Source organism: Bos javanicus, chromosome 13 (assembly GCF_032452875.1).
Source record: "Bos javanicus breed banteng chromosome 13, ARS-OSU_banteng_1.0, whole genome shotgun sequence".
NCBI classification, from domain to species: domain Eukaryota; kingdom Metazoa; phylum Chordata; class Mammalia; order Artiodactyla; family Bovidae; genus Bos; species Bos javanicus.
Genome location: NC_083880.1, coordinates 15,792,807 through 15,818,397, shown reverse-complemented (window position 1 = coordinate 15,818,397; position 25,591 = coordinate 15,792,807). Strand labels below are relative to the sequence as shown.

Here is a 25,591-nt window from a genome sequence, read left to right as displayed (position 1 = left end):
GCCCCGCCCCCTGAGCCCTCCGGCCACGCCCCCGAGCCCTCCGGCCACGCCCCCACGCCTATTCGGGTCCCGCCCCTGCTCCTTCCGGCCCCGCCCCCTGAACCCTCCGGCCGCCCCTTAGCCCCTTCTGCTCCGCCCCCACGCCTATTCGGTCCCGCCCCTTCTGGCCCCGCCCCTTAGCCCCTCCGGCCCCTGCGCCCCTGCGCCCCTCCTGCCCTGCCCCCGGCGCCCTGTCGCGGCTCCTCACCCCTCGCGGGTTCAGACTCTTCACTCCCGCGAGGCCAGCGCTGGGTCCGCTGCATCCACGCCGGGTGCCCCCAGCCCAGAGCGCACGGTTCGCCCCCCATCGCTCTTCGCCTTCCCACCAGTACCTTCAGTAACCCCACTCCTGCCCCGCCCCTCCCTCGCCTTCTCCAACCAGCTCTGCGGGCACCTGCCACCACCTGCATGCCCCTCTCCCGCTCCTTCGTGAACTCGCGCCATTCTTGTCGCAGGAGGACACGGTAAGGGCCAACCTGACCCTCCATGTACAGTCCGCCCCCTTCACCTGCTATACAGACCTCGCTCCCGCACCGCATGTATACCGCCCGCCCACTTCCAATACATACCACCTCCCACCTGCTACATGCACCACCACCATTCCCACACCTGCCACCTGAAAGCATCAGGAGACCTTCTTCTGGGAAAATAGTGCGTTCCCCTTGACATCCAGCACTGATGCTTACAAGCCCAGTTGAGGGAATGCTAAGTGGTCTAACGCAGAAAGTACCAGCAATGTGGTCCCCTTTTATATGGCTCTGGCATAAGGGAACAGAAAGGAGGAAGTTAGAGTTGGCACCACGTCGTAGTACTTCTGATTTTTTTGGTTATTAATCATAAAAATGAATGTCACTGTTATCATAGTTACAGACTATTGGTCATGTTTCTGTCCTGTCATAGGAAGAATTTTTAATAATCTGCCAACCATTCACCCACTGGCCTTTTAGAGTCTGGGATCCATCTTTGTACCTGGCAGATACACAGTGATCTGGATCTGCTTGTTTCCAAAAGGCAATTACCTCAAAGACACTTAAAAATTTTTTTTTGTTGTGATACTGCTGCTGCTAAGTCGCTTCAGTTGTGTCCGACTCTGTGCGACCCCATAGACGGCAACCCACCAGGCTTCCCTGTCCCTGGGATTCTCCAGGCAAGAACACTGGAGTGGGTTGCCATTTCCTTCTCCAATGCATGAAAGTGAAAAGTGAAAGTGAAGTCGCCCAGTCGTGTCCGAGTCTTAGCGACATCATGGACTGTAGCCTACCAGGCTCCTCCGTCCATGGGATTTTCCAGGCAATAGTACTGGAGTGGGGTGCCGTTGCCTTCTCCTTGTCATGATAAAAATCACATAAAATAAAAAGTACTATTTTAACTGTTTACCCTATTTACCTGTACAGTTGAGTGACACTAAGTACGTTCACATTATCATGCAACTTTTACCATCATGCATCTTCTGAATTTTTCACCTTAAGACATTTTTTATGTCTCTGTAAAAATTCCTTCTAAATCAATACACTGAGTAATAAGTTGGCATCCATCTCAGTGGCCAAAAACAGGGAAATGGTCAACTCAAAAGACAGAACATCCATCCTGTGGAATATTACACAGCTGTTAAATAACAATCATTAAGTGCATGGAAACAGGAAAAACGTTTACAGCGTAATTTAAAGGAAAAATCAGATCATATAACCATATCAAAAGTATGAGTTTAATTAGGTAAAAATACATAAGAGTGGTCATTAGAACTAGGGAAGAATGAAAACAGTGGGTGTGTTAGCTTATGGCAGTATCTCTTTTTAAAATATTTTGTTTTCTCTTGTTGAAATGTTGATTTTTGTTAAACAAAGACATTAAGGGGCTGGGGGAGTGTTGTTTTGGTGAAATAAATGGAAAGAAAATCATTGTCATTAGCAATTAAACATGTAATAGCCTGTACGCGGGCTAATTAAAAAAACATGCCTCCACCATGGAGTGACAGTAGCTGGTCCAAGAAGGCTTCCACAACAAAAGCACCGGTAAGGGAGAGCTTTGAAGTAATCAGAGGGTTTTTATTCTTAGTTCTTTACTAGCCGTGAATTACAGATGCATCCTGGGCACACTTAGAAACGTCACAGCATGCCAAGTATGTGCAGTCCCCTCCTCATTTGAAAACTAAGGGGGAGAAAAATAATAGAAGAAAATAAAAAAGAGGAGAGCCCCAAATCTTCTGGAATTTTGCCCCCACCACCTCCTTGCCTCCAAAAGGAAATGCCTGCTTAAAAACTGAAAGTTGAATTTGGACAAAACTGGTTTATTTGAAAGTAAACATTAACAGCTACTGTTATTTCAATCTGTCAATCCTCCAGCAACACTGGGGACCTCGTCTTGGTCTTTCTCTTCTCCCCTCTCCTACTCAACTCTTGTTTTGTTTGACCTTATATCTGCCCTTTGTCCCATTGTGTCCCAACTGGTTTCTGCAGAGGTCAAGTCATCCAGGGAAATGAGTTTTCTTTTCTCCATCTGCTAGGACTCTGCAATTCTACTCTAGGTGGTGGTGCTGGTTCATTGTTACATTTGTTTTATGGCACCTTTGACCTAAGGGATCAGAACTTCCTTGAGGGCCCCAAGTTTTCTTCCACAAATTGTAACATTGTGCTCAATGCATGCCTAGCCTTTAAGGACCATTTGATGAATGGAATTAGGGGACAAGAGGCCTGGTGGGGCAGGGAGCTAGCTGTGCCGAAGGAAGACTGCTGGGCTGTAGTCTAAACTTGGTCCCTTTCTAGCTACGCAACTTGAGAGTTTCTGAACTTCCCAGTATTTACAGAACTTCCTAAGCTTCTGAGTGACATCAGAGCATCTGTGTGACCAGGAGGAGATGGTCTTTAAAGCTAGGGAGGTGTCATACAAATAAAACCCAGTGAAGGTTTCCAAAACTCTGCGTAAGCATAGGTGATTATTTCTATTAGCCTTATCAGTCAGGATGAATAAATTAATGATCCCCCTTCAAAGGAGCCGAGGTATCCCCACACATATGTCCTTTGATGCCAGGCGTTACTGGTTTTACTGTGTGAAACCACCGAGCTCAAAGAACCTCAAAGCTGGAAAAGACCTAAAACCCAGTCCCGATTTTTCCAGTGAGACCTGTAAGGGGTTTGCAGGGCCCATTCTCTAGTTAGACACAGAGCTCCAGTCAGGACCCATGTGTTCACAGACAGGGTCTGGATGCAGGGCTCAGCAACAAGGGTGTCTTAGTACAAGAGTGAAGAAGATCTGCTGGTCAGGGAGGCCCCTGTGCCAGCTCTTGCCAGGAAGTGGCTCCGTGTGTGACTAAAGGATGGGGCAAGGGATCCAGGATTTTAGAATCAGGCTCATTGGAGTTAGGAGCTTTTCCCTGGTCCCCCACGTGAGACCACCAGTGGATGGGCCTGGCCAGCGTAGCCAGGGCAGAGAGACTGAAGAGGGAAGGCAGGCTCTGCCGTTGGTTTCTTTTCTTCTCCCTCGAATTTACCCTTGGTCGCCTTCTGGTCCCTCTATCTAGCTGCTCTGATTTTCAAGCTCCTCCTCTGCGCCTCCCCCCGCCCCCCTGAGGCCCCTTTACCCAAGCTTCTTTCTGAACATCTGCAAGGCCGTTGTTCTATTCTAGGCCAGCTCTTCCCACTTCCTCCGACTCACCTTTTTATCTGCTTATATGACATTGTGTTTCTCCTGAACCCTTGACAGCTTTGCGTACTCATGATAGTTTCTTTTTTTTAGTGACTTTTTTTTCTTTTTAATCAAAAAGATAGGAGGAGAAAATGGATTCCTCTGGCTTTGCCTCCACGGTTTCTCAGGGGCCCTTGGTACCTTGGGGGTCATGTCGTTGTTGCTCAGTTGCTAAGTCATGTCTGATTCTTTGCAACCCCATGGACTGCAGCCCGCCAGGCTTCTCTGTCCTCCCCTATCTCCCAGAGTTGGTCAAAGCCAATTTTCACCTAGTTTACAGATGGTGACTCTTACCCAGAGAGATTTATGAGAGAGGAAGCAGAGAATACAGTTTTCCTATTTCTTTTGATTGATGATTTGCTAAATATGTCAACACTCACGAAGTGTAGCACAGCATATTCTACTTGAATTTTCTGTTTACACATTTGAGACCCTAGACTTGATTTGCTCATGGGCAAGGATTGTCTCAAGCTCATTTTTATATCCCCTGGAATATAAAAATATCCCCTGGAATCTCTATTCCAGTCTTCCTGGAATACAGTCGGCATGCAGTGTGTTTGATAGATTGGAAGAATGTGTATCTGTGTCATGAACCCCTGTGCTAGCTGTGTGCCATGATATAACAGGAGTTCTAGACATGATCCTGGAAGAATTTAACCATTTAGATATGAAGCTGGAACTAACAGTGTAGTTTGAGCTGAAGGGTGAGATGCTAAGTGGAGAGGAGGGTGAGATTGTGATTGTGGTCTAGGATAATTAGAGAAGGCTTTGGAGAGGAAGAGAAAATTATTCTTTGCATGAATCAGACTTGAAAGCCGGACAGAGAAGACAGGGTGTTCAGGAGACAGAAGAAGGAGAGGGTGCAAGCATGGAAAAGGCTTTAGACATCGTGGAAAATTCACAAAATGTTGGGGGAAAGGTCCAAGTTTGGGAAGTTACCTGTAGAATGTTCTTGAGCGAGTAGTCGCCAAGGGCAAATCTGCCAATTTTTTCCATCAAGCTAACTTTTTAAAAGAACTGTCCTTTACTTTAAGAGTTTTGTCACTCCCACCAGTGCTGGTGTCTCTCTGGGTTCCTGGGGGGAAGGGTGAGAGGAGTATGTTCCCGGGGGGTCGTATATACATTGGGGAGAATGGGGTGGGTGAAAGAGGTGGTGAACCAGAGCCTCAGGAAGGCGTTGAGAGGAAAACATGCCCGGGTGATTCCAAAATTCTGCCCACATTCCCCACAAACATGGTACCGTATACCTAGGTGGTATAAAAATTACTACTATTTCAGTGACCCATACTTACTGCTGTTATTAATACTATAGAGTGAGTAGTTAAATATGCTTTTTTGAAGAAGTCTTTCCCATTAATAAAACTTTAAAAAGTAATTTTTGCTTGATAAATGTAAGTGATCTAATATAAGCAAAAAGTACAACTGCAAATCAAATAAACTTGAAATTTCAATGCAGCCATGTAAAAGTGAGCAAGCAGTGATAAATCAAGTAAGTTGTTCTTAAGAAACCATTCGAGTTAAATGAAGTGGCTTGTTGCCAGATGCTGTCTTGATCGGTTGGTTACCTTATTTAGGATTCTGATGGAAATGTTTACACGGCCACGAAATTCTCAGTGTAAGTTGGGCTCAATAAACATTTCATGTGATGCACGCACGCATGTGAGAAGAACTACTTTTAAAAAATTCATTTCATTGAAGTCTGGTTGATTTACAGTGCGTTAGTTCCTACTATCGGAGAATGCGATGGCACCCCACTCCAGTACTCTTGCCTGGAAAATCCCATGGACGGAGGAGCCTCGTAGGCTGCAGTCCATGGGGTCGCGAAGAGTCCGACACGACTAAGCGACTTCACTTTCACTTTTCACTTTCATGCATTGGAGAAGGAAATGGCAACCCACTCCAGTGTTCCTGCCTGGAGAATCCCAGGGACGGGGGAGGCTGGTGGGCTGCCGTCTATGGGGTCGCACAGAGTCAGACACGACAGAAGCGGCTTAGCAGCAGCAGTTCCTACCATACGGCAGAGTGAGTCAGTCAGGTGTGTTCTTTTTCACGTCCTTTTCCATTTTGGTTTGCCACAGGATATTGAGCATAGTTCCTGGTGCTGTAGAGTGAGATCAGTTCATTTTTAACTTAATGCTCTCAAGGTGTGTGTGATGGGCAAGGAAAACTACCAGCACAGTGTCTTCTAAAACTCAGACGTGGGGTCAGCAGTGGCTGAGTTTCATCTCATCTACTCACCTTCATCTTTCTGAGTTTTGTTCTCTTAAAAAAAATTTTTTTTATTGGCGTATAGTTGATTTACAATGTTGTGTTAGTTTCTGCTAAGTGGTTCAGTATACGTATATTCTTTTTTAGATTATTTTCCCATATTGGTCATTACAGAGTATTGGGTAGAATTCCCTGTGCTATACAGTAGGTCTCTGTTGGTTATCTATTTGATGTATAGTAGTGTATGGGTGTTCAAGCTAGTTTTAGGAAAGGCAGAGGAACCAGAGATCAAATTGCCAACATCTGCTGGATCATGGAAAAAGCAAGAGAGTTCCAGAAAAACATCTACTTCTGCTTTATTGACTATGCCAAAGCCTTTGACTGTGTGGATCACAATAAACTGTGGAAAATTCTGAAAGAGATGGGAATACCAGACCACCTGACCTGCCTCTTGAGAAATTTGTATGCAGGTCAGGAAGCAATAGTTAGAACTGGACATGGAACAACAGACTGGTTCCAAATAGGAAAAGGAGTACGTCAAGGCTGTGTATTGTCACCTTGCTTATTTAACTTATATGCAGAGTACATCATGAGAAATGCTGGGCTGGAAGAAGCCCAAGCTGGAATCAAGATTGCCGGGAGAAGTATCAATAACCTGAGATATGCAGATGACACCACCCTTATGGCAGAAAGTGAAGAGGAATGAAAAAGCCTCTTGATGAAAGAGGAGAGTGAAAAAGTTGGCTTAAAGCTCAACATTCAGAAAACGAAGATCATGGAATCTGGTCCCATCACTTCATGGGAAATAGATGGGGAAACAGTGGAAACAGTGTCAGACTTTATTTTGGGGGGCTCCAAAATCACTGCAGATGGTGACTGCAGCCATGAAATTAAAAGACGCTTTCTCCTTGGAAGGAAAGTTATGACCAACCTAGATAGCATATTAAAAAGCAGAGACATTACTTTGCCAACAAAGGTCCGTCTAATCAAGGCTATGGTTTTTCCAGTGGTCATGTATGGATGTGAAAGCTAGAGTGTGAAGAAAGCTGAGTGCCGAAGAATTGATGCTTTTGATCTATGGTGCTGGAGAAGACTCTTGCGAGTCCCTTGGACTGCAAGGAGATCCAACCAGTCCATTCTGAAGGAGATCAGTCCTGAGTGTTCATTGGAAGGACTGATGCTGAGGCTGAAACCCCAATACTTTGGCCACTTGATGCGAAGAGTTGACTCATTGGAAAAGACCCTGATGCTGGGAGGGATTGGGGGCAGGAGGAGAAGGAGACGACAGAGGATGAGATGGCTGGATGGCATCACCGACTCGATGCACATGAGTTTGGGTGAACTCTGGGAGGTGATGATGGACAGGGAGGCCTGGCGTGCTGTGATTCATGGGGTCGCAGAGTCTGACACGACTGAGCGACTGAACTGGACTGAACTGAAGTGTATGGGTATCTTAATTCCAAACTTCGAGTTTAATCCCTTTTGATAACTGTAACTTTGTTTTCAAAATCTGTGAATCTTTTTCTGTTTTGTAAATAAGTTCATTTATATCATTTTTTAACCTTTGGAAAATGTTAAGGATTATAGGTAATCACATATTTTTTTCATATTCCTGAGGTCATCCAGAGGCACAGTGAGCATGAGTTTTGCCTTATTTCCTGAAATGCACTCACACACACAAAATCAAAGCCAGCACCTCACTCTTCAGCATTAGCTGTAGATGCTGTCTTTCCTTTCCTGCGTTTGCATTAACGAGTATGTCAAAGCCATGCAAATGGTTCTGAAGAAATATGTTGGTTGAGCAATGGTCTGTACTATAGAAGTGTTCACTAAACATTGAACAAGGTCAGTGAAAACTTAGGAATTACTCTTATCTTTTGGAAAGGACCCGGATGCTAGGAAAGATTGAGGGCAGGAGGGGAAGGGGGTGACAGAGGATGAGATGGTTGGACGGCATCACCGACTCAAATGGACATGAGTTTGAGCAAAGTCTAGAAAATAGCAAAGGACAGGGAAGCCTGGCCTGCTGCAGTCCTTGGGGTCTCAAAGAGTCAGACACGACTGAGCAACTGAACAAGAACAACTTCCCTTTTGGAAGGACGCCTAGAACCACAAGAGTTGTCCTACTTTTCTGGGGTTCAGCCTGGGACCACAGAAGACTTGCAACAGCACAGAGTCTTTGCTGATGCTGTGACAGAGATGAGGGATCAACCCGCCTCGCTGCCCGACTGCGAGTGCCCCGCCTGGCTTTTTCTTTGTCTTGAGGCATGCAGGATGGAGAAGCCCACAAAGCTTGGAGTTCATCCACAGCATGTGTTTTCTCCCTGATGACCTGCCAGATCCTTTCCAGACAGAGCTTGGGAGGTGTCCAGAGACCTTCACTGAAAGCTGCAGGTGTCTCTTTGGAAGGGTTTTGACTCAAGCGAAACAGTGTTGGTTTTGTGGTTGATGCCAAGAGATAGATTACACTCCCTGAAATCAAGACTTAACAACAGAGCTGTCATCGAGTTCTTTCTCTGAGGCTCACAGGCTCGCTGCCTGGCTGGTGAGGGAGAAACTGTCTTGTCTGTGTAACACGTGCCGCAGGTATGACTCTCACAGGTGCACACTCGCTGATCCAAATATGTAATCCTGTCCCCGTATCTCAGGGTTACCATTCTCCTGTGTAGAATGGACTTCACTCTTGCCCGTTCATGATAAACCATGCTTTGTTGTTGTTTAGACACTAAGTTGTGTCCGACTCTTTTGTGACCCCCTTGGACTGTAGCCCACCAGGCTCCTCTGTCCATGGGATTTCCCAGGCACGAATACTGGAGTTGGTTGCCATTTCCTTCTCCAGGGGATCTTCCCCACCCAGAGATCGAACCCATGTCTCCTGCATTGGCAGGCATATTCTTTACCACAGAGCCACCTGGGAAGCCCCCCAAACCATGCATGTGGATCTTTAAAATTATCGTTGTTTTCTTAGTCAATTTAGGGTTTTTTTGCCTTTCTTCCTCTCTGTTAGCTGGGTCCTAAGTTACAGAAAGTCATTAGGGAGTAGACAGGGAGGAGCCACTGGTCCTCAGTCATCACCTGTGTTATGGATTGAATGTTTGTGTCCACCTAAAGTTCATATGTTGGAGTCCTAACCCCCAGTGAGGTGGTATTTGGAGTTGGGGCCTTTGGGAGGTGATCAGTGCGAGATGAGGTCATAAGGCTGGGGCTTCCATAATGGGATTAATGTCCTCATAAGAAGAAGAGGAGACACCAGAACCATCTCTCCACCTTTTGAGGACACAGTGAGAAGTGACTGTCTTCATTCCAGGAAGAGAACCAGTACCTGGAACCGAAACAGTGGCACCTTGATCTTGGACTTCCAGGCGCTAGAATCTGAGAATTAACTTCTGTGGTCTAAGCCCCCAGTCTGTGGAATTTTGTTACAGCAACCTGAGCTGACTGATACATCTGTTCATGTTGGCACTTACATCATCCCATCTGGTTGCCAGGGTTTAGGGATGCAGGGAGAGACTGAGGGATGGAGGGATGGAGGGCTAACAATTCCAGGGACACCCTTGGGGTGATGAAACTGCCCTGTATCGACTGTGGTGGTGGTTACACAAGTCTACACGTGTGATAAAATTGCATAGAATTTACTACACACACACACAAATGCATATAAAACTGGTGAAATCTGAGCAAGTCTATGGGTTGGACCAATAACAGTTTCCCTGATTTTGACCTTACGCTATCATTATGTGAGATGTTACCAACAGAGACGTCAAGTGGAAGGTACATGGACCTGATGTTTTATTTTTACAACTTCCTGTGAATCCATAACCATCTCAAAACAAAAGGTGAAAAAAGAAAGTTTATTGTACCCTACGTCTTTGGGACTCTAGGTGGAGGAAGAGGTAGGGAGAGAAGGGAAGGTTTTTTCCTGCTGTTCATCTGTGTGTGTGGGGTGTGGTCATTTTGTACCTCCTTTTACCATTGAAAGTGAAACTCCCTCAGTCATGTCGGACTCTTTGCAACCCCATGAACTGTAGCCAGCCAGACTCCTCTGTCCATGGGATTCTCCAAGTAAGAATATTGGAGTGGGTACCCATTTCCTTCTCCAGGGGATCTTCCCGACCAAGGGAAAGAACACAGGTCTGCTGCATTGCAGGCAGATTCTTTACCTCTGAGCCACCAGGGACGCCCCCCTCTGGCCGTAGTCACCACCTTTATTTTTTATCTTTCTTATCAAAAATGAACAAAATCATTCTTTCTTGGCTTACTCTTATCAATGAGGCATGACATCATATCTAATACAGAACACTGTTGGCCAATGAAATCCTACTATATGGGATCATTTCTTAGCTCTGCCACTGATTATGTCATTTATCTTTCTAGTGGAGTATCTTAAAAAAAAAAAAGTATATATATATATATATATATATATATAGTCATGCTTTTACCATCATTTAAATGAAATACCAGTGTCATGCTAAGACTCATGATTCTATCATGAGTCATGCTAAGAGAACTTTGTAACTGAATGCAAGAGGTACAGCCAACTTGTCTCACTTAATGCAACCACTTGCCAGTTGATGCTAAGTGTTGTACACATGGCTTCTTTCTTCCTCAGGGCAATCTGTAACACACGGATAAAAAGGTGACTTCAGGATGGCGAGGTCCTTCACCAGGTGACAGAGTTGGAAATGATGGAGCTAAGAAGTCATAAATCCATGACCATCTGACCCTCAGAACAGCTCCATAGCTGGTATTTCCTCACAAGGCTTCTGTGCTTTTGTTGACTATTCCACCTTGGAAGTGAAAGTGAAAGTTGGTCAGTCGTGTCCTACTCTTTGCGATCCCACGGACTACACAGTCTGTGGAATTCTCCAGGCCAGAATACTGGTGTGGGCAGCTGTTCTCTTCTCCAGGGGATCTTCCCAACCCAGGGATCGAAGCCAGGTCTCCCAAATGGCAGGCAGATTCTTAACTAGCTGAGCCACAAGGAAAGCCATCTTTGCTACACTCTAAAATTTTAAAGTCATGAAATACATCATTGAAAATGCCACCAATTATGTAGTATGATCTTGGAATGGACTCTCCTTTTATTTTTATACTGCCGTGATTTTACCATTTTTTCAATAGGAATACCATTATATCCCCCTTGTACCAAGACTCTTGTTGAGATAATGTCATCACAACAGGGAAGTATCATTTGCTATGAAGTATTTGTATTACTGGAGAAGGAAATGGCAATCCACTCCAGTATTCTTGCCTTGAGAATCCTATGGACAGAGGAGTCCATGGGGTCACAAAGAGTCAGACATGACTGAGTGACCAACGCACACATTTATATTATACATCGATGATGTTTATCCCTGACGGATGCTCCGTGAGCATCTGAACTGGTTTCTTGTGGCTGCTATGATAGATGACCGCAAACTTAGTGGCATTAATGGCGCAAATGCAGTCTCTTAAAGCTCTGAGAGTCTGAACAGGGTGGACAGGGCTGTATTTCTCCTGGGGCTGCGGGGGAGAATTGTTTCCTTGTCTTCTCCAGATTCCGGGGGTAAACGGGGCTGCCCTGTCTCACGGGCCCACATCCTTCCAGCCTCTGCTCCCAGCCTCATGCCTCCTCTCTGACCCTGACCCGTCATCCTCCACTTTGTCTTACAGGGATCCCAGTGATCACCTTGGGTCTACCCAGATAACCTGGGATAATGTCCTCATCTCAAGATCACTTAATCTCGGCTGCAAAATCCCTTTTGCCAGGTAAGTTACACATTCACAGGTCCTGGGGATTCAGATCTGAAGATCTCTGGGGCTCTTATTTATCCTACCACACCATCAGAAGGCTTCCTTGGTACTCTCCCTGGTGGCTCAGCAGTAAAGAATCCATCTGCCAGTGCAGGCGACAGAGATTTGATCCATGGGTCAGAAGATCCCCTGGAGAAGTAAATGGCAACCCACTCCAGTATTCTTGCCTGGAGAATCTCATGGACAGAGGACTGGCGAGCTCCAGTCCATCGGATCACAAAGAGTTGGACACAACTGAGTGACTGAAGAACAACAACAACCCAAAGCCTGTGCTTTTCACTTCCAAGGAGAGAGGAGAGATGTGTCTTCTACAAAGGCTCTTTCTGCAGACACCCCAAGATCAAGAACAAAATGATACATCATACCATGCTGCAAGATGTGTGCTGCCCACAGGCGGGTCTTAGGGAGATGCATCCCCACCCCACTTCTGTGCCCCCTCAGCCATCACCTCCTCCAGGGCCGATGCTGGAAAGACTGAGGTCAGGGACCTCTTTGGGGAAGGTTGCTGGGGGTCTCTGGCACCTCCCCACCCCAAGAGGCTGGCTGAAGCCATCTATGAGGGGAGAGGGCAGACTGAGGGGTCAGCTATATGTGGTCCGTGCACGTGGACACATTCTCAGGAGGTATGGGCATACCTTGGAGGCGGCTGGTCTGGGATCACTTGCTTTCCATGCATGGAGAAACACTCAGTAGGACCCAGTGGAGGGACCACAAGGCAGGAGGCCAGCAGTTGAGCATCTTCAGACAGACAGGCCTCTGCCAAGGCACTTGCACCTGGAGGTAACCCCAGCGGAGCGCACGCTGAGTCACTTCAGTACTCTTGACTCTTTGCGACCCCATGGACTGTAGCCCGCCAGGCTCCCCTGTCCTTGGGCTTCTCCGGGCAAGAGGAGACTGGAGTGGGTAGCCATTTACTCTTCCAGGGGATCTTCCTGACCCAGGGAGTAAACCTCAGTCTCTTATGTCTCCTGCATTGGCAGGTGAGTTCTTTACCATTAGTGCCACGTGGGAAGCCCCGGGAAAGCATACCAGCAGCCTATTCAGAAGGGAAACCAAACCAGCCCCCTCCCAGAGTTCTCCCCCCACCCCTGCCTCAGCCAGGATCCTGGTGTATAGAAGGTATTTTCGTGAATGCCGCTTGCTCGACTGGCTGATTATTTATAGTACGTACTTATCCACTGCTTCCGTTTCATAAGTGCAGCTTCTGAATAAGACTTAGAAGTGAATCTGTCCTCTGTATTCATGAGTTTTATGTGTTGTATGTCGGAATCAGTAGTTTTAATGTGTGGTGAAGCCAGTGTTTTTGAAGGGAACGCTGCATAGTTGACTCTGGTGATATTAGGTGTGTGGCTATGCAATGCCACTAAAGTAGAGCTCCTGTGATTATTCTAGAATGACACAGGAGTTCCTGTCTACCTACTGCCTGGTCAATGTTTTACTTTAAAGTTCTTGGTCCCCTATTTTGCACAAGGACCATTTTGTTGTTGTCATTTAGTTGCTAGGTCATGTCTGACTCTTTTTTGACCTCATGGACAGGGGCCCACCAGGGTTTTCTGTCCATGGGATTTCCCAGGCAAGAATACTGGAAGGGTTGCCATTTCCTTCTCTGGGGGATCTTCCTGGCTCAGGGATCGAACTTGTGTCTCTTGCATTGCAGGCAGATTCCTTACCGCTGGGCCAGCAAGGAAACCCACAAAGACCATTGTTGTTGTTCAGTCACTCAGTCATGTTTGACTCATCTCACACGACTCTTCACCATCTCCCAGAGCTTGCTCAAACTCATGTGCACTGAGTCGGTGATGCCATCCAACCATCCTGTCCTCTGTCATCCTCTTATCTTCCTGCCTTCAATCTTCCCCAGCATCAGTTCAGTCTCAGTCATTTCCACTTCTTTGTGACCCCATGGACTGCAGCACACCAGGCTTCCCTGTCCATCACCAAGTCCTGAAGCTTGTTCAAACTCATGTCCATCAAGTCGGTGATGCCATCCAACCATCTCATCTTCTGTCATCCCCTTCTCTCGCCTTCAATCTTTCCCAGCATCAGGGTCTTTTCCAATGAGTCAGTTCTTCGCATCAGGTGGCCAAATTATTGGAGTTTCAGCCAAAGTCCTGGAGTTTCAGCCAATGCCAAAGAATGTTCAAACTACCACACAATTGCACTCATCTCACACACTAGCAAAGTAATGCTCAAAATTCTCCAAGCAAGGCTTCAACAGTCCATGAATCATGAACTTCCAGATGTTCAAGCTGGATTTAGAAAAGGCAGAGGAACCAGAGATCAAATTGCCAACATCCACTGGATCATCGAAAAAAGCGAGAGAGTTCCAGAAAAACAGCTACTTCTGCTTTATTGACTACGCCAAAGCCTTTGACTCTGTGGATCACAACAAACAGTGAAAAATTCTTAAAGAGATGGGAATACCAGACCACCTGACCTGCCTCCTGAGAAATCTGTATGTAGGTCAAGAAGCAACAGTTAGAACTGGACATGGAACAACAGACTGATTCTAAATGGGGAAAGGAGTACATCAAGGTTGTATATTGTCACCCTGCCTATTTAACTTATATGCAGAGTATATCATGTGAAATGCTGGGCTGGATGAAGCACAAGCTGGAATCAAGATTGTCAGGAGAAATATCAATAACCTCAGATATGCAGATGACACCACCCTTGCGGCAGAAAGTGAAGAATTAAAGAACCTCTTGATGAAAGTGAAAAAGTTGGCTTAAAACTCAACATTCAGAAAACTAAGATCTTGGCATCTGGACCCATCACTTCATGGCAAATAGATGGGGAAACAATGGAAACAGTGAGAGACTTTATTTTGGGAGGCTCCAAAATCACTGCAGATGGTGACTTCAGCCATGAAATTAAAAGACACTTGCTGCAGTCCGGCACTGAGTGGTTCTTCGGATCATGTCTGGTGGCTCCGCGGATTATAACAGAGAACATGGAGGCCCAGAGGGAATGGACCCCGATGGTGTCATCGAGAGCAACTGGAATGAGATTGTTGATAACTTTGATGATATGAACTTAAAGGAGTCTCTTCTTCGGGGCATCTATGCTTATGGTTTTGAGAAGCCATCAGCTATTCAGCAGAGAGCTATTATTCCATGTATTAAAGATCCAAAAGGTAATTCTGGCACTTGGAGATTATATGGGAGCAACTTGTCATGCCTGCATTGGTGGAACAAATGTTCGAAGTGAAATGCAAAAACTGCAGGCTGAAGCACCACATATTGTTGTTGGAACACCAGGGAGAGTGTTTGATATGTTAAACAGAAGATATCTCTCTCCAAAATGGATCATAATGTTCGTTTTGGATGAAGCAGATGAAATGCTGAGCCGAGGGTTTAAGGATCAAATCTATGAGATTTTCCAAAAATTAAATACTAGTATTCAGGTGGTGTTGCTTTCTGCCACAATGCCAACAGATGTGTTGGAAGTGACCAAAAAATTCATGAGAGATCCAATTCGAATTTTGGTGAAAAAGGAAGAATTGACCCTTGAAGGAATCAAACAGTTTTATATTAATGTTGAAAGAGAGGAATGGAAGTTGGATACACTTTGTGACTTGTACGAGACACTGACAATTACACAGGCTGTTATTTTTCTCAATACAAGGCGCAAGGTCGACTGGCTCACAGAGAAAATGCATGCCAGGGACTTCACAGTTTCTGCCCTGCATGGTGACATGGACCAGAAAGAAAGAGGTGTTATCATGAGGGAATTTCGATCAGGGTCAAGCCGTGTTCTGATCACTACTGACCTGTTGGCTCGTGGAATTGATGTGCAACAAGTGTCATTGGTTATAAACTATGATCTACCTACCAATCGTGAAAATTATATTCACAGAATTGGCAGAGGGGGTCAATTTGGGAGGAAAGGTGTGGCTATAAACTTTGTTACTGAAGAAGACAAGAGGATTCTTCGTGACATTGAGACTTTCTACAATACTACAGTGGAGGAAATGCCAATGAATGTGGCCGATCTTATTTAATTCCTGGGATGAGATAGTTTTGAATGCAGTGCTCGCTGTTGCTGAATAGGCGATCACAATGTGCATTGTGCTTCTTTCGTTGGGAATATTTGAATCTTGTCTCAATGCTCATAACGGATCAGAAATACAGATTTTGATAGCAAAGCGATATTAGTCGTGAGCTCTTGTGAGGAAAGTCATTGGCTTTATCCTCTTTAGAGTTAGACTGTTGGGGTGGGTATAAAAGATGGGGTCTGTAAAATCTTTCCTAGAAATTTATTTCCTAGTTCTGTAGAAATGGTTGTATTAGATGTTCTCTATCATTTAATAATATACTTGTGGACTAAAAGATATAAGTGCTGTATAAAATCAGCCAATTATGTTAAACTAGCATATCTGCCTTTATTGTGTTTGTCATTAGCCTGAATAGAAAGGCCTTTAAAATTGATTTTTTTTTAGCATTTGAATGCATTTTGTTTGGTATTATATTTATTCAATAAAGTATTTAATTAGTGCTAAGTGTGAACTGGACCCTGTTGCTAAGCCCCAGCAAGCAATCATCCTAGGTAGGGTTAAACCCCCAGTAAAATTGCCATATTGCACATGTCTTAATGAAGTTTGAATGTTAAATAAATTGTATATTCACTTAAAAAATAAAATAAAATAAAATAAAAGACACTTGCTCCTTGGAAGTAAAGCTATGACCAACCTAGACAGCATATTAAAAAGCAGAGATTATTACTTTGCCAACAAAGGTCCGTCTAGTCAAAGTTATGATTTTTCCAGTAGTCATGTATGGATGTGAGAGTTGGACTATAAAGAAAGCTGAATGCTGAAGAATTTATGCTTTTGAACTGTGGTGTTGAAGAAGACTCTTGAGAGTCCTTTGAACTGCAAGGGGATCCATCCAGTCAATCCTAATGGAAATCAGTCCTGAATATTCGTCGGAAGGACTGATGCTGAAGCTGAAACTCCCAGCATCAGGGTCGTTTCTTATAAGTCAGCACTTCACATCAGGTGGGCAAAGTACTGGAGCTTCAGCTTCAGCATCAGTCCTTCCAATGAATATTCAGGATCGATTTCCTTAGGATTGACTGGTTTGATCTCCTTGCAGTCCAAGGGAATCTCAAGAGTCTTCTCCAAGGATGGGTGTATCAGCTCAAAATAGGTGAGCACCTTGCGCCATCTAGTGGAGTTACACAAAAAACATTTCCAGTGATTTGTTCAATTGCTTAGCAGCATCTGACTCCTTAGGACCCCATGGACTGCAGCATGCCGCCTTCCCTGTCCTCCACTATCTCCTGGAGTTTGATCAAATTCATGTCCATTGAGTCGGTGATGCTGTCTAACCATCTAATCCTCAGCCGCTCCCTTCTCCTTTTGCCTTCAATCTTTCCCAGCAGCAGGGGCTTTTCCAGTGATTTACTGACCTGGATTTGCAGACCCACACCATTTAAAAGCCACTTTGGATACACTTAGGAATCACAGTAAAGACAGAAACTTTGAATAAAACCGGAATCTTTCCCCCACTAAGCAACAGCTCTAAAATCATTCTTTCAGACTCTCCCAGCCTTGTGCCCCTGATTCTGTACAGCAGCTTTGTATTAAAAATACCGCGCCCCCACCACGTGTCCTAGAAGAGACCACCCTGCTTACCATAGGATCTCAGAGATTTCCTTCCTTCACTATGTGATGCAGCGGCTTCTGGCAAAGTCAGCAGCGCTGCTGGCTGCCTAAGGGCAGCTGCAGGACATGATGGAAAATGCAGATTCCTGAGGCTTGCTCACCTCTTGTCAGCTGCACACTTTGCTGTTGACGTAAATGCTGTTTGAATGTGCTGTTCCATGCATGGTACAAGGGCCTCCCCAAATTTCTGCAAATTCTATGTCTCATTCTTATGGTAGCATCTGCTTTTCATCTTGCTGAACCCCCAGTCTCGGTTCTACCTTTCCTCTGCTGGTTTTTTTGGTACCAAAACGCAGCTTCCTCCTACTTCCTGGCATAGAAAGTGAAAGTGAAAGTATTAGTCACTCAGTGGTGCCCAGATTTCTGTGACTCTACGGACTAGGGTCCACCAAGCTCCTCTGTCCGTGGAATTTTCCAGGCAAGAATACTGGAGTGGGTAGCCATTCCCTTCTCCAGGGGATCTCCCCAACCCAGGGACTGAACCCAGATCTCCTGCATTGTAGGCAGATTCTTTACCATCTGAGGCTTGAGAAAGACTGCTTTCCCAGCCCCACTGAAATGAAGCCTGGCTGTGTGCCTTCCTCTGGCTAGTGAACTGTGGACGGAAATGACATATGTCATTTCCAGACATAAACATCTAAATAATGTACTCTTCCTCACTTTTCCATTCTCTCCACCACAGCCTCCCAGCAGGGTTGGTCTTGTTCATTTTCCTGCCACAGAGACTGGCTGCCTGCCCGGCTCCATCCAGCTTACAGATTCTTTGCCTGGCTTCTGAATTTTCCCTCTGTTGTGCTTTGGTATCTACATAGAACTATAACCCCATAATGAACCTCCTCTTTGGCCAGGGGGCTTCAAACTTGGATGCTGTCATACCCATTCCATCTTCTCATTTTTGTGTAGCTCTTTTCCTAAATTATGTATAGCATTATGCTCTCATATGACCCAGTTTTCAAATCTCTAACAATCCTGACTACTGTCCAGTAGTTTATCTCTAATTTCTTAGAGTCCCTCATGCTATTTCGTTCAGAATTGAATGCAATTTTCCAGGTAGAGTCTACACTGGAGAATGCCCTGACCCTTTACTGCAATTTACTTTTGCCTATCAAGATGTCTTTGAATTCTCAACCTGTCTTCCAAAATATTAGGCACCCTTTCCAACAACTTGTTGTCTGAAATTTTGTCCAGCATTTCGTTCAAGTCTACTTCAAGTATATATTTGTTTGTTTTGTTTTTTCAATCAGCGTTATTACTGAGGTATAACATATTCATAGGAGAAGGAAATGGCAACCCACTCCAGTGTTCTTGCCTGGGAACTCTCGTGGATGAAGGAGCCTGTTGGGCTACAGTCCATGGGGTCGCAAAGAGTCGGAAATGACTGAGAGACTAAAGAACAACAGTGGGTATACAATACAATTCACCAATTTTAAGTGTGTAGTTGGATAAATTTTGACAGATATATAGAGTTGTATAATCATACCACGGTCATGATATAGTCATGATGTTTCCATGTCGTAAAGTTAGCACCCCCTTTGCTGCTAATGCCCTTCTACGTCAAGTTTCTTTTATTTGAACAGGTTCCGTGAGTTTTACAATTCTTTTTCTCACCACAAAATCTATTCCTTCATGTTAACATAAATCTACTCATAAGAGCTTTTCTGCTTGGGTTTGTTCAGACAACAGGTTCCGTAATGAAGGCTTGGAAAGCTCATTCGTTTTCATTTTCCACCTCGTCCATGATAAGCATATTAGAATCCATTTGTGCTTATAAGAACTCTGGGTCTCCAGTGTAGAAACTTTGGGATAAAAAGAACTGAAGTTAGTTCAATCAAGCACTGTATAATCAGCGATCCTTTAGGCAGGGCAGGAAATGGCTCTTTGCCTTCCCCAAACTCACAAATCAAGGGTGAAAGTTAGGCTATGATACATGATTGTGTTAATGGATTGTGTGTGTGTTACCAGCCCCTGGCTCTGCTGACAGGAAGGATGGCCCTTCGGTGCCTGGCCAGGCTTGGGCCCTCGCCTATGGTTTGGCCTCCAGTCAACGCCAGCACTCACCTGAAGGTGGCTTGGTCCTTCCTGCTTCCTGACCCTTGAGAAGGTCTTTACAGCACTCATAACTTCCCGTGGTCTTCAGATCCCCTTCTGCCTCCTGTGCACCCGCCTCCTAGGACTTCGGATCTCAGGCTGGCCTGCTTTGCCTTCTCTCGCCCATCCACCCCCTGAATCCCACTCTGATTCATCACCCCGTGTGCCTCCCGCCCTGTTCCTGCCTTGCAGAGTCTAAGGAGCCTTAGTCATCAAACCCCTTCCACACACATAGAACCTTGTCAGACTGCTCCCTTTTCTAGTTATTAAACCCTCTTTTGAATGGTTTCATTCACTCAGGCTTCCTTTTTTTTTTTTAATTTTTTCAAAATAAAATCAACCTCAAAGGCCTTCCCTGGTGGTCCAGTGGTTGAGACTTCATCTTCCAATCCTGGGGTTGCAGGTTCGATCCCTGGCCGGGGAACTAAGATCCCACATACCTCAAAAAACCAAAACATAAAACAGAAAGAGTATTGTAACAAATTCAGTAAAGACATTGAAAATGGTCCACACTGAAAAAAACGTTAATAAAATAAATAAATAAAAATAAAATCAACCTCAAGCTCTGAAACCTATAATGTATAGCATCTAAAGGTCTTCTTTTTTGGAAATGGAGGGAACCCAATGGGAATCCTTTACAAGCTGTTTCTCTGAAACTTCTTTTGGTTCCCTTGGCCCTTAGTCTGGGCCAAGACGTGGTTAATTTGAATTAGTGCAGTGCAGCCTTATTACCATCACATTCCTCCTGGGTTTATTTTCCTCTTAATCCATTGCTTGTGCTCCTCCTTCTGGCTGATGGTCCCATTCTAAGGAAGAGCCAAGGTAAATAAACTCCTGGTTGACTTTACTCTATTTTCCCTGGCTTCAGGCCTAGTGTTCTTCATTTTTTCCCATGTGCTCCAGACATCGTTTTATTTTTATTTGATTTTACTTTTTAAACAAAGACTAATTTTTAGGGGAGGGGGGAGTGCAGCATGTGGGATCTTAGTTCACTAACCAGGGATTGAATCCGAGCCTCCTGCATCAGAAGCAGAGTCTTAACCAGTCAACCACTAGCGAAGTCCCCCAGACATAGTTTTAAAGGTGCGTTTTGGTGTTGGGATCTCTTGATTTATTCCTACTGTATAGCACAGGGAACTCTACTCAGTACACTCTGATAACTTTATGGGAAAAGAATCTGAAAAAGAATCAGATAACAATCCTTCTGCTGTGTACCTCCAACTAACACAACATCATTGTGTGAGAGTTGGACCATAAAGAAGGTTGAGCACCGAAGAACTGATGCTTTTGAACTGTGGTGTTGGAGAAGACTCTTGAGAAATCCTTGGCCTGCAAGGAGATCAAACCAGTCCATCCTAAAGGAAATCAACTCTGAATGTTCATTGGAAGGACTTATGCTGAAGCTGAAGCTCTAATACTTTGGCCACCTGATGCCAAGAACTGGCTCATTGGGAAAGACCCTGATGCTGAGAAAGATTGAAGGCAGGAGGAGAAGGGCACGACAGAGGATGAGATGGTTGGATGGCATCACTGACTCAGTGGACATGAGTTTGAGCAAACTCCAGGAGATGGTGAAGGACACGGAAGCCTGGCGTGCTGCAGTCCATGTGGTTGCAAAGAGTTGGACATGACTGAGCAACTGAACAGCACAACACTGTAAATCAACTATACTCCAATATAAAATTAAAAAAATTTTTAAAGTATGACGCGTCACACACTCTAACTTTGTATTTTTGGCTCATGCAAGCTCTATCCAATTTCTAACGTTTTTCTTCTGAAATTTATGTTCTGTCCCCAAATTACAGTAACCCACACTTATGCTTGTTGTTGTTCAGTCGCTTAGTCGTGTATGTCTCTTTGCGACCCCAGGGACCACAGCAATCTTGATTCCAGCTTGTGCTTCATTCAGCCTGGCATTTCGCATAATGTATTCTTCATATAAGTTAAATAAGCAGGGTGACAGTATACAGCCTTGACACACTCCTTTCTCAATTTAGAACCAGTCTGTTATTCCAAGTCCAGTTCTAACTGTTGCTTCTTGACCTAGATACAGGTTTCTCAGGAGGCAGGTAAGGAGGTCTGGTATTCCCATCTCTAAGAATTTTTCACAGTTGTGATCCACACAGTGAAAGGCTTTAGCATAGTCAATAAAGAAGCAATAGATGTTCTTCTGGAATTCTCTTGCTTTTTCTATGATCCAACAGGTATTGGCAATTTGATCTCTGGTTCCTCTGCCTTTTCTAAATCCAGGTTGAGCATCCGAAAGTTCTCAGTTCACGTACTGTTGAAGCCTTGCTTGGAGAATTTGAGCATTATTTTGCTAGTGTGAGAGATGAGTGCAATTGTGTGGTAGTTTGAACATTCTTTGGTATTGCCTTTCCTTTGGGATTGGAATGAAAACTGACCTTTTCCAGTCCTATGGCCACTGCTGAGTTTTCCAAATTTGCTGGCGTATTGAGTGCAGCACTTTCCAAGCATCATCTTTCAGGATTTGAAAGAGCTCGGCTGGAGTTCCATCCCCTCCACCAGCTTTGTTATCCTTAGTGATGCTTCCTAAGGCCCACTTGACTTCGCACTCCAGGATGTCTGGCTCTAGGTGAGTGTTCATACCATAGTGGTTGTCTGGGCCATTAAGATCTTTTTTGTAGAGTTCTTCTGTGTATTCTTGCCACCGCTTCTTAATATCTTCTGCTTCTGCCCTTTATTGTGCCCATCTTTGCATAAAATGTTCCCTAGGTATCTCTAATTTTCTTGAAGAGATCTCTAGGCTTTCCCATTCTATTGTTTTCCTCTATTTCTTTGCATTATTCACTTAAGAAGGTTTTCTTATCTCTCCTTGCTATTCTTTGAACTCTGCATTCAGATGGGTGTATTTTTTGAGAAGAAAAAAGACCTGACAGAATGATATAGTAGCGTCTTGAGAAATTTAAAAAAAATAATCCTTGAAGAACCTAATGCAAAATATCTTAACCTGACTATCATAAAAAAAGGGATCTAAGTTCAAAGACATGTAGAAAGCAGACCTGGTCCATATCACACCCCATCTGAACAAGCAGGTAAGGATCGGATACAGCAATTTGTAAGTTATATCACCTTTTGACTTCAGACTTTTAAAAGTATACTCTTTCACAACGGTAGAAATAAAACTGGATTTTGTAATTGTGTGATGGTTATTGCAACACCATTATCTAAGCTACCAAAACTTACACTCAGAGCCACAAACCCAAGTGTATCGATGTTCCTGAGAATTCTCTTTGGGCAATAAATGAGTTATTCTTTTATTTAAACATTATGAAATGTACTGAATTTTTTTTCTCTTCGATTTCCTACCGATTCTCACATTTATGGAAGTGAATATTCCTGCAGCATTTGTGGTAGCGATTTCCATATAAATCCAGACTGTGTAAGTAACAATGGAAAGTACCAATGGATACCTTCCATTCACCAGTGACAGCCACCCAGGCCCAAGGCTAGTGGAAGGAGCCCAGGTGAGGACCCCATGACCTGAGTACACACCTGCCCTGGTAGGGAGCCTGGCACTTCTGGATGGCAAGAGAGATCAAACATGGTGAGTTTTTTTTTCATGACCTTGGAATCTGGAGATAGGTCATCAGCATAAAAAGAGAAGCCTGGCTCAGGCTGCTCTTAGCTTGACTTGTCCTAAGGTCGTTCCAAATACCAGATTACAGTCATCAAGAGGAACTGATCAATGGAAGGGGCCAGAATTTTGGAACTCATACTTAACGTTTGCAAAACATGCAGTAAGGTCTGAATAGTCATTATCTCAGCGGGGGATGCAAAGCTGTGATGGAACTTTTCCGTGAGGGCCGGGTTGAAGCACCCACTTGGCTGGGAGCTCCCCCAGCCCAGCCTGCACACAAGGGAGGGAAGGAGTGGTTTTCTCACTTCCAGCGTCCAGAAGATACATCTTCCCAGAGAGTATAGCACCGTGCAATTTCTAAGGCCGAAGGGAAAACCTGGGCAGAAAAATAGAGGCAACTCTAAGTTGCATGCTCTGTGATTGTATTTTACGCTCCAGGCAGGTTTTCTTTGGCTGTTTAGAACAGTAGCAGTAGTGACGCAAGCACAGGACAGCCACTCGCTCTGTGCCAGCACCTAATCTCGTTCGTTCTTGGTCTGCTCTTCCTCCCTGCTGCGCTATGACATGACGGTATAGCCCCATTTTACCGGTGAAGAAACTGATTTACAGAGAGAGGCAATCTCCCACTACAGTCACTGGTCTAGTAAGAGACAGACTCTAGGTTTTGAAGATGGTGTCGTGTCCCTTTGGGGCTTCCCATGCGGCTCAGCTTAAGAATCTGCCTGCTAATGCAGGAGACTTGGGTTCATTACCGGAGTCGGGAAAAATCCTCGAGGAGGAAATGGCAACCCACTCCAGTATTCCTGCCTGGGAAATCTCATGGACAGAGGAGCCTGGTGGGCTACAGTCCTTGATGTCACAAAGAGTCAGACACGACTGAGCACATCATGTTCTGTTATTGGGAACTAAATAGCTTGATGCAAAAATATTTTGAAAAGGACAACGCATGAAAGGAAAGAGTTATTACTTTGGGGCCAGATCACCTTCCAAGAGTGGTTCAAGTCAGTGTTGATCCTTAAGGGTCAGTTATGTTCAAAGGCACTGTGGTGACTGCTGTATACAGTGCCAGGCACAGTGTAGGCTATCTATGAAGGCTGGGTTTTTTAGTTTATTGAAATATAGTTGATTTACAGTGTTGGGTTAGTTTCTGCTGTATGGCAAGGTGATTTAGTTACACACATATATATATTCTTTTTCCATTATGATTTATTACAGGATATTGAATATAGTTCCCCATGCTCTACATGGGACCTTGATGTTTATCCATCCTATAGGTAATAGTTTGCATCTGCTGACCCCAAGCTCCCAATCCATCCCTCCCCCTCCTTTTCCCCCTTGATAACCACACATCTGTTTTCTATGTCTCTGAGTCAGTTTCTGTTTTGTAGACAAGTTTGTTTGTGTCACAGTTTAGATTCCACATATAAGTGATATCATATGGTATTTGTCTTTCTCCGTAAAGAACAGTGGATGAAGGTGTGGTGGTCTCTGCACTTGAGAAAATGTGGCAGGGCATGGAGTTGTGTGCTGCAGATATGCCCCCAATGACACGAGTGATGAATGTCAGCCAGAGGAATCCGTAGCATGTTGGTGACAGAAGTCGCAATGAAGATGACCTTTGAAAGGGGGATGTGATGCTGATAGATGGACATTGGAGCAGAAGGTGGGATTTGCAGGCAAGGGAGCTCTGTCAGGGAAGCCCTTGGATGAACGGTTTGGAGCTGAGTAAATTGTCTGGCTTTGTGGGGTGTAGGGCTTCCCTGGTAGCTCAGTTGGTAAAGAATCCACCTGCAATGCAGGAGACCCCAGTTCGATTCCTGGGTCAGGAAGATCTGCTGGAGAAGGGATAGGCTACCCACTGCAGTAATCCTGGGCTTCCCTTATGGCTCAGCTGGTAAAGAATCTGCCTTCAATGCTTGAGATCTGGGTTCGGTCCCTGGGTTGGGAAAATCCCCTGGAGAAGGGAACAGCTACCCACTCCAGTATTCTGGCCTAGAGAATTCCATGGACTATATAGTCCATAGGGTCGAAAAGAGTCGGACACGACTGAGTGACTTTCACTTTGTGGTGTGTAGGTCACCTGGAGATCAGGCTGAAGGTAGTGGATTGACCACTGTGAAGTCACTCTTGGCTGGATCTTCTATAGGAAGAGAGTGGAGACTCTGGAGCAGGGAGTAACTGCTTCAGAGCAGCACCTGGGTGCTGTGTTCAGCCATGGTGTGAGGGTGATGGATTCAGAAACTGTAGCCAAGGCATCCTCTAGAAAACACTGCTAGCATTCCAGAAAATTAGTGAATGTGATGACAGTGGGAATGGAGAGGAAGTGGAATCCAGATCAACTGGTACGTTCCCAGAAATGCTTACCATGTTCACTCTTAGCTGAGACCAAGCATTTGGGGGGCGGGGAGCGGGGTGTGTGTGTAAATTCACTACCAAAGTCATGCAGTACATGCTTAACAAAACCAAATCAGTACTATCTGGGGTCTGACCCCACGTCATCTTCACTTATAGCA

At 44.9% G+C, this 25,591-nt stretch overlaps 1 protein-coding gene across 1 annotated transcript; it reads left to right on the top strand.

The window, feature by feature from the left end:
• Positions 1 to 14,596: 14,596 nt before the first annotated feature.
• On the top strand, positions 14,597 to 16,151 carry LOC133258971 (eukaryotic initiation factor 4A-II-like). Its single transcript, XM_061435750.1, is given in 2 exon segments — positions 14,597 to 14,846; positions 14,848 to 16,151. Coding segments are annotated over 2 exon segments (1,083 nt in total). The 5' UTR covers positions 14,597 to 14,640; the 3' UTR covers positions 15,725 to 16,151.
• Positions 16,152 to 25,591: the final 9,440 nt, after the last annotated feature.